The 18,356-nt window shown below is 40.9% G+C and overlaps 1 protein-coding gene across 4 annotated transcripts in view; it reads left to right on the plus strand.

The window, feature by feature from the left end:
• Window positions 1-972: 972 nt before the first annotated feature.
• The window catches only part of GPHN (gephyrin), an 885,721-nt gene continuing 868,337 nt past the window's right edge, over window positions 973-18,356 (plus strand). For 2 of the 4 annotated variants that reach the window (XM_036769507.1, XM_036769503.1), the window contains exon 1: window positions 1,114-1,256. In XM_036769507.1, the coding sequence (XP_036625402.1) occupies window positions 1,193-1,256 (64 nt within the window). In that variant the 5' untranslated portion in view covers window positions 1,114-1,192. Of the gene's footprint in view, window positions 1,257-18,356 lie in introns of all 4 variants that reach the window. The other 2 variants (XM_036769505.1, XM_036769506.1) reach the window with 2 other exon arrangements.

Below are 18,356 nucleotides of genomic sequence, written 5' to 3' on the forward strand. Positions count from 1 at the left end.
CCGCCAGTATTCGACGTTCTCACCCCACCTACGCAACCTTCAAAGCTTCTTCCAGGCTCCCCACGGGGCTCTCCCCCGCCTCCCGGGGAGTGGGCGGCAGTTCCCCAAGGGCAGTGCGTGCAGCCCACAGGAATCCTTCGCTTTTGCTACCCTACAAGCCATGGGTCCTTCGTGTGCTCAAAACACCCTCCAGGGATCTCCAAGGCAGAGACTGCGCCGCTCCCACCCGCTCTGGCAAAAGGAGCAGAAAGGGGACTAGGGAGGGAGTTCGGCGGCATCTTCCAAAAAAAAAAAAAAATCTCTGCTCGGCGGAGGATTGCTTTTGTCTGGGGCTCCTTTTAGGTTGACCGTTCCGCGCGCTCCCGCGTCAATTTCCTACTTACCTTTCCCCACCCCCCAAGCCTACCAGGCAAAGACTGCCACCGGCCGCGCGCCAGTGCGCGCGGGACCACGTTGGGTCTCTTGCTCCTGCAGGTTCCCTAACCCGTGCAGTCCCTCGGTCATCCCTCCTCACCACCTCCTCTCTACGCTCCCACTGGCTTCACGTCCCGGCCCCCAGACTCCGCCCCCCCTCCCAACCCAGCCACCTCCGCCACCCCAGGAAACTCCCCGGCAACACACGCGCTCCCGGAGGCTCCCACTTCAGCTCCGACAGACCACCCTAAGTCCTCCGCCTCCCCAGAGTGAGATCCCAGCAGCTCCTGCTGCTGCCACTGCCCCAGCCTCCAGCCCGGCCGGGGCTCTGCTCTCCGGAGTCTTCGGTTCCCGCCCGGACTCCCCTCGTGCGGGTGCTCCAGGCGCGCGCGCACGCCAGCGACCCTCCTCCTCCTCCTCCCCCCCCCCCCCCCCCCCCCCGCCTGCCCCGCCGCCTCTCGCGGCTTTTTGCCCCACTGGCAGCCTTCGTCCCCCCAGTCTCCTAGTCACGCGCTCTGACTCCTCCTCCTCTTCATCCTCTCCCTCTCCGCCGCCAGTGCCGGGTCGCCTCAAGTCCCACGCCCCCCCCCCCCCACTTCCTTTCTTCCCTCCTCCTCCCTTTCCTCCTCCTCTTCCTCCCTGTTCCTCCTCCTCCTCCCCCCTCCCCCGCGCTCGCGCTCTCCCTCCCTCCCCGCTCACTCGCGCGCTCCCGGCCCCGCGCGCTCCGGGCCCTGAGTTTCTCTCGGCTCCTGCCTGTGAGGTGACTGCGCTGGGAAATATGGCGACCGAGGGAATGATCCTCACCAACCACGACCACCAAATCCGCGTCGGGGTCCTCACAGGTAACCGGCAGGTGGGGGATGTTGGGACCCCCTCGGCGGCTTCCCCGCCTCTTCCTCTGGCTTCTCGCCGGTGGCGGCTCCTCTCTGCGGCCCCGGGAGAAGCGGGGCGGGGGGGATCGCGGAGGTGGGGGGGGGAGCTGAATGACAGTCGGCGGCGCTGCTGGGGGTTGGGGTATCCCCGGGGGTCTCCCCCCCTTCCTCCCCGCCTGGGAGCTGCTGCCGCCCCCGCAGCGTGTCAGGGCCCGGCGCTGCCTCTATCGCCTCCGATGCCGGAGCCGGAGTCCCCGGCCTCCTGGGAGAGCTCGGGGCCGGCGCTGCGGGGCACCGACCGCGCGGCTGGGGAGGAAGCCCGGCTTGCTGGGACCCCGCATTGGGAAGCCCTGCGTGCGCCCCACGCCGGCCCGAGCGCATCCCGCGTGTGTGTGTGTGTGTGTGTGTGTGTGTGTGTTGAGGGCAGTGGGGGGAGATCCAGCGTCCGCCTCTTCCCTGGTTTTCTCCCATCCCTCACCCGGCAGCCCCGGAGCTGCTTTGGCGGTGGTTGACTGAGGCTTTGGCTGGACTTGACCGAGAGTGTTCGCCTGGCCAAACTCCGTTATAACCCCACCTGTCACCTCTTGGCAGGTCGCTCCCCTAGGGAGGAGAGGAAGCACCTTGCGTGAGGACAGGTGATGGAATCTGCATTTTGCCTCCTTGAGGAAGGACCCTTTTTACTCCTCCCCCCTACCCGTTTTCCTCCAACAGCTTTGTACTCTACACAGACAAGGGGGTCCTATCCTGTTCCCTTCCCACTTCAGCCCCCATCTGGCTCGGGATTCCCCCAGTCCTCTTTAGCACACACACCCCCATCCCCCAACTGGTGGAAGGTCCGGAGGCTGGTAAAAGGCGCACTTTTCCTCCGGCCCGCGTTTACCTCCCTCTCCAAGGCTGTGTGTGCTCTGCATGTCTGATTCGGTTGCGTTATATTTGGGTAATAACCCTCTGTTCGGCGATATGCAGGCAGTTGCTGCAGGACACGACTCCCAGGATAAATAGCAAGTGAATAATTTCTGGAGGTTTTTTGTTGTGCTTTGGTTTCTATAGTTGTGTTTCTGTGTAATAAAGAGATGATGAGATGGTTTAAAGGACCCACCTTTGGTATTTGGCTTGAAAGAAACAAGCAGGCTCAGTGATGAACCTCAGTTTTTGAGACTTACGGAAAATAAATTACGATGTAGATGGGAATCCCAGCTCCTCTTCCCCCCTCCTCGCCCCACCGTATGTCCAGATATGACAAGGCTGAGATCGTGCTCTAGGAAGGACTAAAGTCATGACAATTCGTTTTATTCTTAGGTAGAAAAATTTCTTAGGCTGCTGGGTGGAAAGAGATCTGAAAAGTACCGGCTTATTATTTTTTTTAAAATTCAGACTTGCGCTTATTGATTATTTTCGTTATGTGGAAAGGGATACTCTCCCTCCTGAGTAAGCGATGCTGATACTCGGGTCTGCTGAATTTTTCTTATTGAAAGCTCCCTGGTAGGGAAGCTAGTCCAGACAAATTTTGTAGAAGGAAACCCCCAAGTCAGAAGATGCGCTGTTCTTTCCTCATGGTGCTGAAACTGTTAACTGGAAGAGAGATTCAAGGTTTCCTGGAATTAGTGAAGTTCAACAAAGAATCTGCAAAATTATCTGTGATTGAATGTAAACTGGTTCTTTTGTTTATCCTACACTCTGCAGTCTGAATGTTAAGCCTAGTGAAGAAGCAGCATCAGGAGTTAACGATAGAGGCTGGAATATTCAGTAAAATCATAGAAGCATTATACAAATTATCTGCAAAGATACATACCCTTTAGGGGCTTGTTATCTAAAAACACTGACCGCTGCAAACATCTGAACAAACTTGCTAAGTATACAATTACTCTATTGATATTATGTACAATTGAGCTTGCATTGTGAGGAAGGAGTGTGAATTTGGATAAGGTAGATTATATATTTGAAAGAAATACTGAGTATTTTTGACTTGAGAGAAGTAGAAAGGTAGAGGATTGTAGGGGGAATTGAGGAGTTCTAGGATACCCCTGTCCAAAAACTTTTGAAGCAGAGTGTAAGGATCCACAAATCTTTAGTGGGACAGGCACATGGTATAGTCAGAATGTTAGGCAGAGAGATAACTTTTACAGTGGAAAGATGGAATAGTTGGAGATGAAGAATTCCCAGAAGATGAACTTGCAGTAATCTAGGTGAAAGATGTTCAGAGCCTGAAGTAAGACTGTGGCAATAGGAGTGAAGAAAAAGGGACAGCTTTGGCAGAGTTGATAACAAAAGGTAATAAGATATGCCTTCCTTCCCCCCCTCCCGACCCCCCCCCCCCACCCAGAAAGCTATGTATGTAGACAAAAGTTACTGATATTTCTTTGTAGGAAGGTGAGGCATGGGGAGGAGGAACAATTTTCTATGTTTTCTATGTTTATATGTTTCACTTGAAATGAGTCAAGTTACTCTGCTCAATAAGGTATGTAGTTTTGGAAAAACTATGAAAGAATCAGGTATTGTACATATTTGTATCTGTAACAACTTTATGACAATTTTAATAACTAAAGTTTGTTTTTATTAATTTTCATAAGGATATGTCTCATGCCCAGTGAAATTCAGTTAATAGGCCTTGCTTCCATAACAATGGTTTTGGTATTCTAAGTTGTACTGAGAATTTATGGTCTACCTACAAAAGCACTTGTAACAACTCCTTGTATTTTCAATATTATGATAAAACTGTATTATTTTTAAGACTGTAACTGACTTGATTCTTCTATATCAGGTGCTCTTAACCTAAGTTCTGTGAATTTGATTTTTATTTTTTACTATCTTGATAACTGTATTTCAATATGATTGGCTTCCTTTTAAAATTCTGTGTATTTTATTTTATGCTTTGAAAACCATTTTTCTGAAAAGAGGTTCCATAGGTTTCGCTAAATTGCCAAAGGAATCAATGAAATAGAAAAGTTTAACTCTTGTTCTATATGATATCTTCATACATGTCTTAAAAGCATGTTTGAAAGATAACATTTGCACTTTGAGATTTTCACCTGATAGACATTTTTGCAGTATTCTCCCCAGCTTTGAATTTAGCAATTTAGTACATGATATATTGGAATTTTCTTATGATAGTGTAATGTGATTTCTACAATGTGAGGTGATTTCTAAAATCATGATAGCCCTAAGGCAGTATTTGCCATAAGTACTTCATTTTGGCTTGATCTTTTGAATTATTTAGGAATTTGGAAGTCAGATGATAAAGTTAGTATGGATGTTTTAATTTTTCTGCTTAAGATTATGGGCACATTTTAAATAGTAATATGAGATATATAGCGTGTACATGAAAATCAGTTGATCAGGGACAGTTGAAGGATTGTCACCTTTTGAAAAAAGGTCTTATAGCTTTGAAATATTTTATAGTTAACTTTAGGAAGATTATAGAAATTAAAGGAAGATTATATACAGTGTTATAAAGTGTAATTTCTAAATGTCTTCTTGTTCCTTCCTTATTATGATTATAGTAGATGTTGAAGATAATCCAGTATTTTCTGTTTTAAACCTGAATTTGGACATTAGAGAATTATAGTTAGTATGATGATTTTGTAGACTGTTTCAGTAGGTATTGTATTCGTAGGTAATCTTAACATTTCATTGATATTCACAATAAGTCACATTTAAAAAAATGTCATATCTCATACTTCTCAAAATTATCGTTTGAGGATTCTTTTTTTTAATCAAGACAGAAAGCCATTTCTCCATTGCAAAAAGTACATAGTTACTCAGAAAGCACTTCTTAAGTGCTTAGTATGTTTCATGTGCTATAGGAAATAAACATTTAATATTGAAATGGGAAATTGTAGAAATTTACTCAGTAGTTATTGATAATTTATCATCTACATTAGCTATTGTCAAAATTAGTCAACAAATTCAAGGCACCTTAGAAGCAGTTATTTACTAGGACTAAATGTTATCAAGAAAGCAGCTATTGAAAAATGAGGCTTTTTAGGGAGGAGAGTTATTTTAAGTAATCAGCTATTTTTTGCTTATTATAACAACAGTGCCACACAGAGAAATAAGTACAAGTATAAACAATAATTATTATAGATTAAAAAACTTATTGGAAATCACAACACTGTGACAGATTTATGTGTATGTCAGTAGCATATAAATAAAAATTCTTTAAAATGAAAACTCATATTCTAAGATAAGTTGATGAGAAGCTTTTTATAAATATATTAAGGTTTTATCTTTATTAGCTTATACTCTACAAATGCCATATTTATTTTCTGAAAATTCCATTTACTGATATATTGTAAGTATTCATAAACTTTTTACACTCATAATCATAATTTTTTTGAGATTACAAACTCTTTGAGGTGAAGACTTTTCTTTATTTCATATTTGTACCTTCTCCAAGACTTTGTATTGTACTCTCTGCATAGTAGGTTGTTAATCAATATTCGTTGAAATTTAGAATTTTCATTTTGAGAATGGCAATAACGAAGGATTAAATAAATAAGCAAATCATTTACTACTGAGACAGAAACCGGAAACAGTGTGCTAAGTCAAGGTAATTCTTACAAGCAACATAAAGTACAAATATATATATATATATATATATATATATATATATATATAGTACAAAAATACCTTTAGAGATCATCTAATCCAACCTCCTCCTTTTTCAAGTGAGGAAACTGAGACCCAGAAAAATTGTGATTTGCCCAAGGTCACAGAGTTAGGATTCAAACATTTGTATAAATCCATATTTAGTGCACTTTCTGTTATGCCACATTGCCCTGTAATTGTAGATGTATTAAATGATCATTAATCAAAAGTGACTACTATGTGTTTAAATAAGACTATTTCTCAGACTAATTTGTGGGTTGGCTATAGAGGTAGTTCCTCCTTAATATTTATCTTGAAAGTACATAGAGGATTTGATGAATGTGAAAAGTGGAAGTTTTAATAAAAAAATTTTTTCCCTGAAAATCACCACCAACACTAGCTTGAGTATCATATTAATAATTAGTTAATTTAACTGAGAGACATGTTGCTTTCCTGTTTTTTTTTTTGAGGGGAACATCCTATTGTGGACTTTTATTTTCATAACACAAATTTGAAGTCTTAAAACTATTTTTAATAGTATATAAGCTTTTAAGAGCAAGGATTGTTTTCTTTGTATCTTTGTATCCCTGGTACCTAACACAGTGTTTGGCTTAAATAGATATTTGTTGATTGGTTTTCATTTATTATCATCAGTGTTCAAGTAGATCACTTGGTTCAGTCATCTTTCAAATTATGTGAAGAGCACAATAAAAACCCATTCTATGTTAGGTCAATGCCTTTAAAAGAGACTTAAGAATTACCAATGGTAATATTTATATGAGAGCATGTTAGTTGAACCATAAAGAGATACCTTTTGTATATCTTTGAATATTTGTTTTTGATTCAGATAATGTTATGTCCTCAATGCCATGGAAACTGCCTCTGCTGATATAGTTTGATATTGGTTTGGCCCAAACATGAGCAATTAATATCTCGTCAATTATTTAGATCTGTCTTATTTCTATAAAGAGTGTTTTGTAGCTGTATTTTTATAGTTCCAGTGTGGGCTTTGATAAACAGACTCCCAAATACTTTTTATATCTCATTGTTATTTAGAATGAGATTTCTTTCTCTGACTTGCTGCTAGATTTTGTTGGTAACATACAAAAAGATTGATGATTTGTATGGGTTTTTGTTGCATAATGGATAGAGCTCAGGACTTGGGGTCAGCAAGAATTGAGTTCAAATCCTGTCTCAAGAATCACTTAGCTGTGTGATCCTTGGCAAGTTACTTAACCTCTCTGAGTCTCAATTTCCTCATCTGTAAAATGGGGATAATAATAGTACCTACCTCACAGGGCTGTTGATGAGAGTCAAATGAGTTAACACATGTAAAGCACTTTGCAAATCTTAAAAGCTATTATTAAAAGCTAACTATTATTATCCTACTACTTTGCTGAAGTTATTGTTTCAATTAGTTTTTTTTAGTTGATTCTCCAGGGGATTTCTAAACAGACCATCAAGTCATCTGCAAAAAGAAATAATTTTCTTTCCTTTTTGTCTGTGCTTGGTTCTTTTTTTTTTTTTTTACAACCAAAGAAAAAGAAAGTTTATTAAAGATTCTCCATATTGGGTAGACAATTAAGGAGCCTGAATATTTGTGACTCTCGTATTGACAAGCAGGCCATATTGAATCCAAACTAGATTGAATCTGAGCACCTTCATGGAAGCAAGATGGAGCTTATATAGAGAAAGACTGTGGGAGGCATCTAGGGGTGGTTCTAGGATGATGGGAGGAAGGGTTTAGGGAGAATCTTGAGAAGGTCTAAGGATGATCTTGCTGGGACTGGGATGACTAGAGAGGGACTCTAGGAATGGTATTAAGGGTGTGAAATAACTGGAGGTGATCTGGAGGTAACATTGGAGGGCTAGGCTAGTTTAAGGGTAACAAATTTGGGTATAGATATTTTGATAGGATTAAGGGTGGGAAGTAGCCACACAATGGAGGGGTAGGCTAGGTTAAGAGTAACAGAGATTTGGGCCTAACGATAATGAAAGGTTTATGGGCCCAGGCAAATGCCTCATCAAGTAGGAAGACTCAAAGAGAGTTCAAGGGGGCTCCCAGAGCCTGTACCCCATCATTCCCCCCCTCACACAAATGGGCCCCAAATTCCTTTGGGTTAAGGAATGAAGGTCTCAGTTTCAGAAACTGCTTCCTGCTGACAAGAGGTATATGGGTCCCGTTCACATAGTCTGAGCAGTCATCTGGAAGTTGATCGCTTGGACCCTGGAGGAGACAAATCTGGCAGACAAGGACCAAACAAGCAGCATAGGAGTATAGAGAAAGGACAATTTCCCTGGCATGACCCAGGGAGCAGGGATTTGACCTCTATGGTGTGCTTAGTTCTTTAATGTCTTTTTCTTGTCTTATTGCTATGGCTAGCATTTTTAGAGCTATAGCAAATTGTAGTGTTGATACTGGAAGTCTTTGCTTTACCCTTTGTCTTAGTGGAAAGGTCTCTAACATTTTTCCATTCCATATAATTCTGGCTCTAGGTTTTAGAAAGGTACTATTTATCATATTAAGAAGAAGTCCATTTTCCTATGCTTTGGATGATTTTTTTGAAGAAATGAGTATTTTTTTTTACGTTTAATCAAAAGCTTTTCCATCATCTGTTGATATTTTGTTTTTATTGTTTGTGTTAATGTGATGTATAATATTGTTTTCCTAATATTGAACCAAACCTGTGTTCCTGGCATAAGTCCAGTCTGGTCATAGAGTGAGATATGTTGTAGTGGCTCTCCAAGATTTGGTAAGATTTGTTATGGTGGGGAGGTTAGTGGTGAAGGAGATTGAAAACTCTAGCATGACTGAGGTTGCAAACTGGGTGACTTAAGAGATTGACTAGTAGTTCCCTCTAGCAATAGGGAAATTTGATAAAGTATGGTTTTAGGAAGGAAGATAATCAGTTCGTTCTTGAACATATTGAATTTGAGATACTTGTGGGACATCCAGAAGATGTCACAAGAGAGATTAAAACTGGCTGTTTAGGTTTGAAAATCATTGGCTTGTATAATAATTGAATCCATGAGTATGTACTCCGTTACCAAATTATGATCCAAAACAGAACCTGGTGGATAGCTAAACTAAAAAGATCAAGAAATGCATGATTATCCTGCAAAAAACGATTGAGAAGCAATGGCCAAATAAGTAGGAAAATGAGGAAAGAGTAGAGTGACAGAAGCCAAAGAAGGAGAGAGTGAGTATCTAGGAGGAGTAGGTGGTCAACATTGTTGAAATCTACAAAGAGGTTAAAGAACCAAAAGGCCTGAGAAAAGGTCATTGGATTTTGTAATTTAAAAAGTTGATAACTCTGTGTTAGAAACATGCTTACATTGTCTAGGAATAAACAATACTTGTTGGGAAGTCAGGAACATTTTAATTATATTTTACATTTATTTAGTCTGAATAAATGGGTACGTCCCCTGAACGGAGTACAGGAGAGTACAAGGACTCAGATGGACACCAGGCCTTTTATTGACCTCCCCACCCACTTCGAATTTCCCGCCAGGCCCTTGCCAGATGCAACCCCCTGACTGCCTATGTCGTGCCCTCCTCAAATGACTCGTTTAAGCATACATGCAAACCTCTAACCTTTCACCCAACCGGAGGCCTGGTCTCTGCTGGATCACCTGACATTTTGCTAAAGCTGCAGGGAGAAGGGGAGAGGGATACTTTCAACTCTGGAAACAAAATTGCTCGCCCCAGTTCTTACACTCTGTAAAGAGTAGTTTCAGTAGAAATGTGGAAAGAGGAAGGGTCCTCAATCATTTCTAGGAATTTGGCAGTGAAAGGAGAGCTATAACATGCAGTTTAAGGGGATAACAAGGTCAAATGAAGGTTTTTAAGTGATGGGATAGGCCTGAACATGTTTTTTAGACAGTGGAGTAGCTGAAGGTAAGAAAAGAGTGAGTTCCTGGGGAGATGAGAGGGAATTGAATAGATGGCACAGTTTCACCTTGATAAGACTTCTGAACAGCCACTTCTTTCTAAGAAATAAAAGCAAAAGAGGAGAGCATGGGGATGTGTGATTCAGAGGGGATTGTAGCATTTAGAGTGGAGAAGAAGAGGGAGCTCATAATAGATGGCCTTGATTTTCTCAGCAATAAGATAATCCAGGTATTCCAAGAGAGTCAAGTCAAATCAGCAAACATTTATCAAGTGCATAGCAGTGTGCTAAGTACCAAGTATACAAAGACAGGCAAAAACCAGGCCCTGCTCTCAAGGAGCTCACAGTCTAGTGGGAGAGGCAAACCATGCAAATAACTGTATACAACTGAGATATATACAGAATACATTGAAGGTAATTTCAGAGAGAATGCACCAAGGTTAAAGATGAGCAGGGAAGGCTTTTTGAAGAAGATGGAATTTTAGATGAAAATGAAAGGTAACCAGTAGGAAGAAATAGGGAGAGAGGGAATTCCAGGCACTGGGACAGTTAGTGAAAATGCCTAGAGTTGGAAGATGGAATATCACTAGATTCCATAGTATTTGGAAAGGAGTAAGGTGTAAGTAGACTAGAAGGGCAAGAAGGGGCCAGATTATGAAGGATTTTAAAAACCAGAGGATTTTATATTTGATCCTGGAGTTTATAAAGAGCCACTGGAGTTGATCGATTAGAGGGAGAGACATGGTCAGAACTAATGCTTTGGAAAGATCAGTTTGGCAGCTGAGTGGAGAGTGGATTAGCATGGGGAGAGACTTGAGGCAAGGAGACCCATCTAGCAGTCTTTCAGTAATCTAGGCATGAGGTGATGAAGGCCTGCACCGGAGTGGTGACAATCTCAGAGGAGATAATAGGGCTTAATGGAGAGATATTGCAAAGGTAAAACTCCCAGGCCTTGGCAACAGATTGGATATGATGTGGGGGTGCGGGGTGAGATAGAATGAGGAACCTGGGTAACTGGGAGGATACAGTAACAGGGACATTAGGAAAGGGTTGGGAGGTTGTGGGAAAAATAAAGAATTCAGTTTTGACCATGCTGAGTTTAAGGTGTTTATGGCACATTCAGTGTGACATGTCCAATAGGGAGTAAGAGACATGAGACCGGAGGTCAGTAAGGATGTTAGGATGAGATAGGTAGGTTTGAGAAGATAATTGAATCCTTGGGAGCTAATGAGATTATCAAGTGAAATGGTGTAGAGGGAGAAGAGGACCCAGGACAGAGCCTTGTGGGACGTGCATGGTTAGTATTTCCTGGATAAAGATCTAGCAAAGTAGCCTGAGAAAGAATTGTCAGTTAGGAGGAGAACCAAGAAGAGAGTAGTGTCACAAAAATAGAGAGGAGAGTCTAAAGGAGCAGAGGATGATGATCAGCAATGCCAAAGGCTACATAGGGGGCAAGAAGTATAAGGATTGAGAAAAGACCATTAGATTTGACAATTAAGAGATCACTGGTAATTTTGAAGAGAAAATTTCCAGTTGAATGATGAGGTCAGTCTTTAGTTGTCAAGGTTGAATATGACCAACTCCTCTAAATAGTTCATTATAACTTTTTTAACAGCACATTTTCTTTCCTAGAAACCTGTGTAGGCCTTGTGGATAGTTAAAAAAAATACAACATTGCTTATAGTTAATGCCCCAAGCTGGAATTAGTCCCAATAAATTTTGACTGGGTTCAGTGATCTCTATAGAGATGATTCCTGTCTCTCTATATACAGACTTCTCTTTTCTGAACTCCCAGGTTTACAACTTCTCCTATCTCCAATTCTTCATTCTCACTTGCTCTACATATATCCCAGCCCCAAGTCTTGTCGTTTCTACCTTTATAACACTCACAGGTTTCTTTCTCTTTAGTCATACAGCCATCACCCTAGTTTAGGCTCTCATCACCACTTGCCTAGACTTAGTGCAATAGCTATCTATGTCCCTTCCCACTCCAATCCATTTTCCGTTCATCTTCCAAATGTTTTATCTGCTTCACAGGTTTGAGCATGTCATATTTCCCACTGCCCCCTCTCTTCAAATAAATAAACCCTGGTGGCTCCCAGTTACCTTTATGATCAAATCAGTCTTCTGTTTGGATTTCAAGTTTTTTATAACTTGGTCCCTTCCTTACCTTTCTAGTCTTCTTTACTCCCCTCCATGAACTCGTGATCTAGCTCTAGTGGCTTATTTGCTCATCCTTACACACAATACTCCATATCTCAGCTCCATGGTTTTGTACTTTCTGTCCCCCATTCTTGGAATGCTCTCTTTCCTCGCATCTGCCTCTTAAGTTTCTCTTATATTCTTCAAAACTCAATTTAACTCCTATCTTCTGCAGGAGGGCTTTCCTGGTCATTAGAGTTGCTAGTGCTTTTTGGGTTTCAAAATCACACCTATACTGCTTTCTCTTCCTGGAATTTCTCTTAGTCCCTGGGCCTCCTTCCCCTAAACATTCTATCATGCCTGCAGCCTGCTCACCCTAGATATCCCTCTGCTGTACCTATCCCCTTCTCTTATTGTTGAATTCCTCCTGGAGCTTCCATTTGGTGAAGGAGTCTAGGCTGGCCTGCCATTATTCCCCTCTGGCTCTGTTCTTGACTTGATCTGGATTGTAAAATCATGCTCCCAGGCCTGTACCTTCATTCTACCTCTTCTTCCTTATGCTTTTCATCTCCCCTTTTCTGTTCCATTTTTAGAAGGTAAGCTCCTTAAGGAAAAGGGCTGTCTTTCTTATTGTTTCCATTTGTATCCCCAGGGCTTAGCACAGTGCCTAGTACATGGTGCTTAATAAATGTTTTTTTCATTTCTAAAGGATTCATGCTGGAAAATGCTATCCACATCTAGAGAAAGAATTTATTGAGTCTGAATGCAGATTAAAGCATACTATTCTCACTTTTTTTATCTTTTTCATGTTTTTTTCTTGTTCTGTTTCTTCTTTCACAATATGACTATTAGAAACATACTTACGTTGTCTAGGAATAAGCAAGACTCATTGGGAAGTCAGGAACGTTTTAATTATAATTTACATTTATTCCCCCTGAATAAATGGGTACCTCTCCTGAACAGAGTACAGGAGAAAGTACAAAGGACTCAGATGGATGCCAGTCCTATAATAGACCCTCACCTTGTATCTCCTGCCAGGCTCTTCATTGGCCAGATACAACCCCCTGACTGCCTACATCATGCCCTCCTCAAATGGCCTGAGGCCTGGTTTCTGCTAAAGTTGGGGTGGGGAAGGGGGAGAGTTACACCTTTAATTCTGTGGAAGCAAAACTCCGCCCCCCCCCGTTTTTACATGACTAATATAGAAATATGTTTTACATGATTGCACATATATAACCTTTATCAAATTGCTTACTTTTTTAGGGAAAGGGGAGAGGAGAGGGGGAAGGAGTAAATTTGGAATTCAGATTTTTAAAAAAATGAATGTTAAAAACTGTCTTTACATGTGATTGGAAAAAAATACTATTTTAAAAAAAAGAAAAAAACTTTGTTTCTGTTGTGGTAGTTTTTGCCTTTGTTTTCCTAATACTTAGCACACTGCCTGGTATATAGAAACTACTTAATAAATGCTTATTTTCTGATTGACTGAAATTCCAATGTTAGTTTGTGGTTCTGGCCACATCACAGTCAGAGTATCCACTTTCCTTTTGATACCAAAAAGATTTTTAGACAACTTTAAAGTTATTTTAGTGTATCCCAGGTAATGGGATGCATTTCCTATGGAATAGACTTGATTATTATCTTTATCATCCAGTCCACAAAGTACTATTTCTTTCATAGGTTGTAAAATAATGTGCTTTTATTAGATGATTGAAATATTTTAATTATTTGGGATCCACTGGCCAATACAGTAGTGCATGGCATATTTTCAGTTTTGACCATTACTTCAATGAATTGGTTGAATCTGGATAGGACAGAGTTTATAACTGACTGGTGATGAAGTTGTGCTACTTGTTTTTTGTATGTGGGACAGTCCCTACCTGTGTTTCCCTCTCCCCACTTTGGTTCATGCTGCTTTTCCTGAAGATTTTCAGCTTCTGTTGCCCCAAAGCTGCATTCTCTTCATGAGTGTGTTCAATCAACGTATAACTATCTATTCTGAAGTTATAATAGAAGGTAATTCTGCCTTTCTGATGGGCTTCTGGTAATATTACTTGTGTATCCTGTCTTTTTGGCCATCATCCTCTTGTCATTCCCTTTCCTGTGGAATAGGTTTTTGATCATGGGTCCATTTTTTCCCACCTCTTTTTTTCTTGAAAGATCCTTCTTTGAACCATGAATAAGAAAACGTCCTAGTGATGTTTGGAGTTGAGTCTTTGCAATACTGCCTATCTTGTGGTCTCTTTTCATAGTGCTTGAATGATTTCACGTGGTTTATCAAGTCGTCACAAGTTTGGTGACTTGTTTTCACATTCCTTATGTCACCCACATAGCTTGTTGTCTAATTGGATGATTCCGGTCATGTCTTCATCTTCAGAAGAGATCACCCTTCTTGCTGTCGGTATAAGTTGTCTGGTCATGACAAGAATTTGCAGTTTTCCTTTGTATACAAGAGTAATACTATCAAATATAGCGGTTTCCATGGCTGTTATTTGCTAGGACTGTAGAACAACTTGTGTCTTTTTATATATTCCAGGTATGTAAGTTTTGGATTTCTTTTTCTTGACCTCAGAGGTATTTAAATGCAGTGTCTTAGAGGTAGCTGGTGGAGCAGTGGAGAGAGTACTGGGTCTAGAATCAGGAAAACCTGAGTTCAAATATGGCTTCAGACATTCACTAGCTGTGTGACTCATGGCAACCTCTTAATTTCTATATGCCTCAGTTTCCTCAGTTGTAAAATGGAAATAATAATAGCACCTACTTCGCAGGATTATTGTGAAGTTCAACTGAGGTAATATTTGTAAGATGTGCTTAGCACAGGGCCTGGCACATTGTAGGTGTTATATAAATGCTTCTGCCGTTCCTCTTCCCTTCCCCTTTAAGGCTTTCTATCAAACAATTCATCTTGTCCTCTGTCAGAAGCCTGCCAGCCCTGTAGAACTTAAATGGCATTGATGCTAAAGTACTTAAAAGGGTGTTCGAGTTAAAAGAAGAAAATTTTCTTAATGATAATAAAGCAAGTTCACTTTATAACAAAAATCTCCCACATTTACATAGTGGATATTATTGGAAAACTGATATAGTTAAAAAATCAATGCCAAGTCCTCAAATTCATGCTGTGTTTCAGAAAGATAAAATGATTGCATTAATGTATATATTTATTTTAAAGATGGCAGTATCATCTTTCCAGGCACTCACATCCTTAAACTCAGAGTTAACTTTGACTCCTCACTTTCATTCTCCCTCACCTCTTATATCCTTTCCTTGGCAAGTCTTGTTGGTTCTACCTCCAGACTGTTCTCACATCTAGCTCCCTATGTCTACAATGCTAGTCCAACCCCTTGTCATTTCTCACCTGGATTATTTCAATAGCCTCTTTTTGGTTTTCCTACCTCAAATTTTTTCCTTACTCCAATCCATCCTCCATGATGTTGCTAGAGGTATTCATAAAGCACAGGTCTGGCCATGTCATTTCACTGCTCAGCAAACTCCATTCACTCCTCCTAACCTTTAGGATCAAATCCAACTCCTATTTGGCCATTAAAACCCTTTTCAACAGGGATTCTCAGTCCTTTTTATATTGTGGACCCCTCTGACAGTCTGGTGAAGAAAATGGACCTTTCTCAGAAAGTTTTAAAATGCATAAAATATAGATAAGATTGGAAAGGCAACCAATTATATTTAAATCAACATGTAATTTTCCCCTATCCAACTTTATAGACATCCCTCCAAAAAAACCCTCTGTGGACCCCAAGTTAAGAACCTCTGCTTTATGACTTGGCTCCAGTCTACTTTTCTATCTTGTTACAATACTTTTCTTTATACTTTCAGTGGGCTAGCCTAACTGTCCTTTTTGATGTTCCTTTTACGCAGCATTCCATATCCTGTCTCTGTGACTTTGCACAGGTTGACCCTTATTCTCTTCTTGCTGTATTTTAGAATTCCTAGCTTCCTTCAAAGTTCAGCTCAAATGTTATTTCTTTCATGAGACCTTTCCTGTCATTCCCTCCTTTCTCAGCTGCTGGTGCGTCTCCCTTGAAGTTCTCATGTTCAGAGTATGTATAGGATTTTGTGTACGTATAAGCATACACATATATAATAACATACACGTGTGTGTGTGTGTGTGTGTGTGTGTGTGTATTTCTTCCCCGCCACCCCTTACTCCGAATATGTATGACACTGGGCAAGTCAGGAGCTTGGTGTGTACCAGTCAACTATGTAAGACTAAGTTGCAGAGATGGTTGTTGATTTGTATTAGTAGAGGGTATTTCCTCACTGGGAGTTCTTTATACCAATAAAATCACAGGTCCTCTTCATGTATACATATATGGGTGTGGCACACACACATGCATATCAACAATATGGGTAGATATATGTATCTATATGTATGTGAGTATTTGTGCACACTACCTCTCTGCAGCCTTTGACATTGTCAATCATCCTTTTTTCCTTGATACTCTCTTCTCTATAGGCTATTGTGATACTACTCTCTCTCTCCTCCCTATTTGGCTGCTCTTTCTCTGTGTGCTTTGCTGGATCTTCATCCAGGTCATACCTACTGACCCTCGGTGTCCCACATTGCTCTGTCTTGGGGTCCTCTTTTCTTCTTCCTCTATACAGTGTCACATGGTGATTTCATCAGCTCCTAAGGATTCAATTATCATCTCTATGTTGATGATTCTCAATTCTCTCCCTAGCCCTAATCCTTTCTGCTGACATCCAGTTCCTGTAATTTCCTACTGCTTATTGGACATTTAAACTGAATGCCTTACAGACATCTTAAACTCAGCATGGCCAAAACAGAACTCCTTATCTTTCCTGCAAACCCTCCCTTTTCCGTATTACTGTTAAGGGTCACCCCCAGTTTACTCATGCTTAAAACCATGCTTGAATCCTCACTCTCTCATCTCTCTGGTATGTAATCTATTGCCAAGGCCTGCAGATTTTACCTTCTTAAGATTTCTTGTATGTATCTTCTTCTCTTCTCTAAGACTGCCACCACATTAATGTAGGATCTCATTACCTCATGCCTGGGCTATTGCAATAGCTTTCTAGTTGGTCTGCCTGCTACAAGTCTCTTCTCACTCCCAGTCAATCCTCCATTCAGGTGTCAAAGTGATCTTAATAGAGTGAAGATTTAACCATATCACCTATCCCTTCCCTGCTACCCTCCCTACCTTGCCCCATTTTACTTACCTCCCTGTCATTTCTAGGATCAGTTATGAAATCCTCTGTTTGGAGTTTAAAGCATCTCATAATCTGCCCCTCTTCCCCATGCCTTTCTAGTTTTCTTACACCTTACTCCCCTCTGCATACCGTGCAATCCAACAACACTGGCCTCCATGCTGTTCCTCAGACTTGGCACTCCATCTCCCATCTCCAGACATTTTCACCTGTTACCAAGTGTGGAATGCTCCCCCTTCTCCTCTCGGCTTCCTAGCTTCTTCTGTGGCTTCCTTTAAATTCTAGCTAAAATGCTATCTTTTACAAGAAGGTAGGGGGAACATTTCCCAATTTCTCTTAGTTCTAGTGCCTTTCCTCTGTTAATTATTTCCAATTTGTCATATGTATATAGCTTGTTCAACACTTAGTTATTTGCATGTTGTCTCCCTCTTTAGACTTGGATCCTTGAGAGCAGGAACTATCTTTTTTGCTTTTCTTTGTATCCCTACTACTTTTCACAGTGCTTGGCACAAAGCAGGTGCTTAAATAAAAAATTATTGACTTGATGATGTGTGAGTATGTATTATATGTTTGCATAGGTACATGGTGTTTCCCATAATAGAAAATGTAACCACTTTGAGGGCAGGAACTGTTTCATTTTTTTCTTTGTATACCTAGCACCTAGCATAGTGCTTGGCATATAGTAGGAATCTAATAATACTTGTTGACTATTTATATTATGAAAAATTAGAGCTATGGATAATAATTTTTTAAGATTTATTTTTGAAGATTCCCAGTTTAATTCTCAGTTTTCTTAAACGTTACTACCCCTTTTACATACTGCACACATCCAGTGACACTAGCTTCCTTGCTGTTCCTCAAACACGACACGCTGCCTCCCACCTGCAGGAGTTTACAAGCTCTTCAAATGAAATACACACGAAGACCTACTTATTAAACACTTGTCCAGTCTAAGAAGGAATTATCGTTTCATCTTAATGGCCTAGATATTTCTAAATATTAATCAACAAGGAATTCATTTGCCATGGGCAGATCAGATACATTTAGTCCTCCATCTGCATATGAATGGTAAATTGACTCATCTCATGGAAGAAATATGTGTCTACCTGAAAATATTATTATGCTTTGACAGAGGGAGAACAAAGAAATTTCTGATTTAGCAAACAAAGTATTACAAATTGTATTACTATTTATGACATCTTATTTTCTCCTATGGTTATTGTAAAGATAAAATCCCCTGGGTTTGCCTCTTTATCCCAAAGTGACA

Source organism: Trichosurus vulpecula, chromosome 8 (assembly GCF_011100635.1).
Source record: "Trichosurus vulpecula isolate mTriVul1 chromosome 8, mTriVul1.pri, whole genome shotgun sequence".
Classification (NCBI taxonomy): domain Eukaryota; kingdom Metazoa; phylum Chordata; class Mammalia; order Diprotodontia; family Phalangeridae; genus Trichosurus; species Trichosurus vulpecula.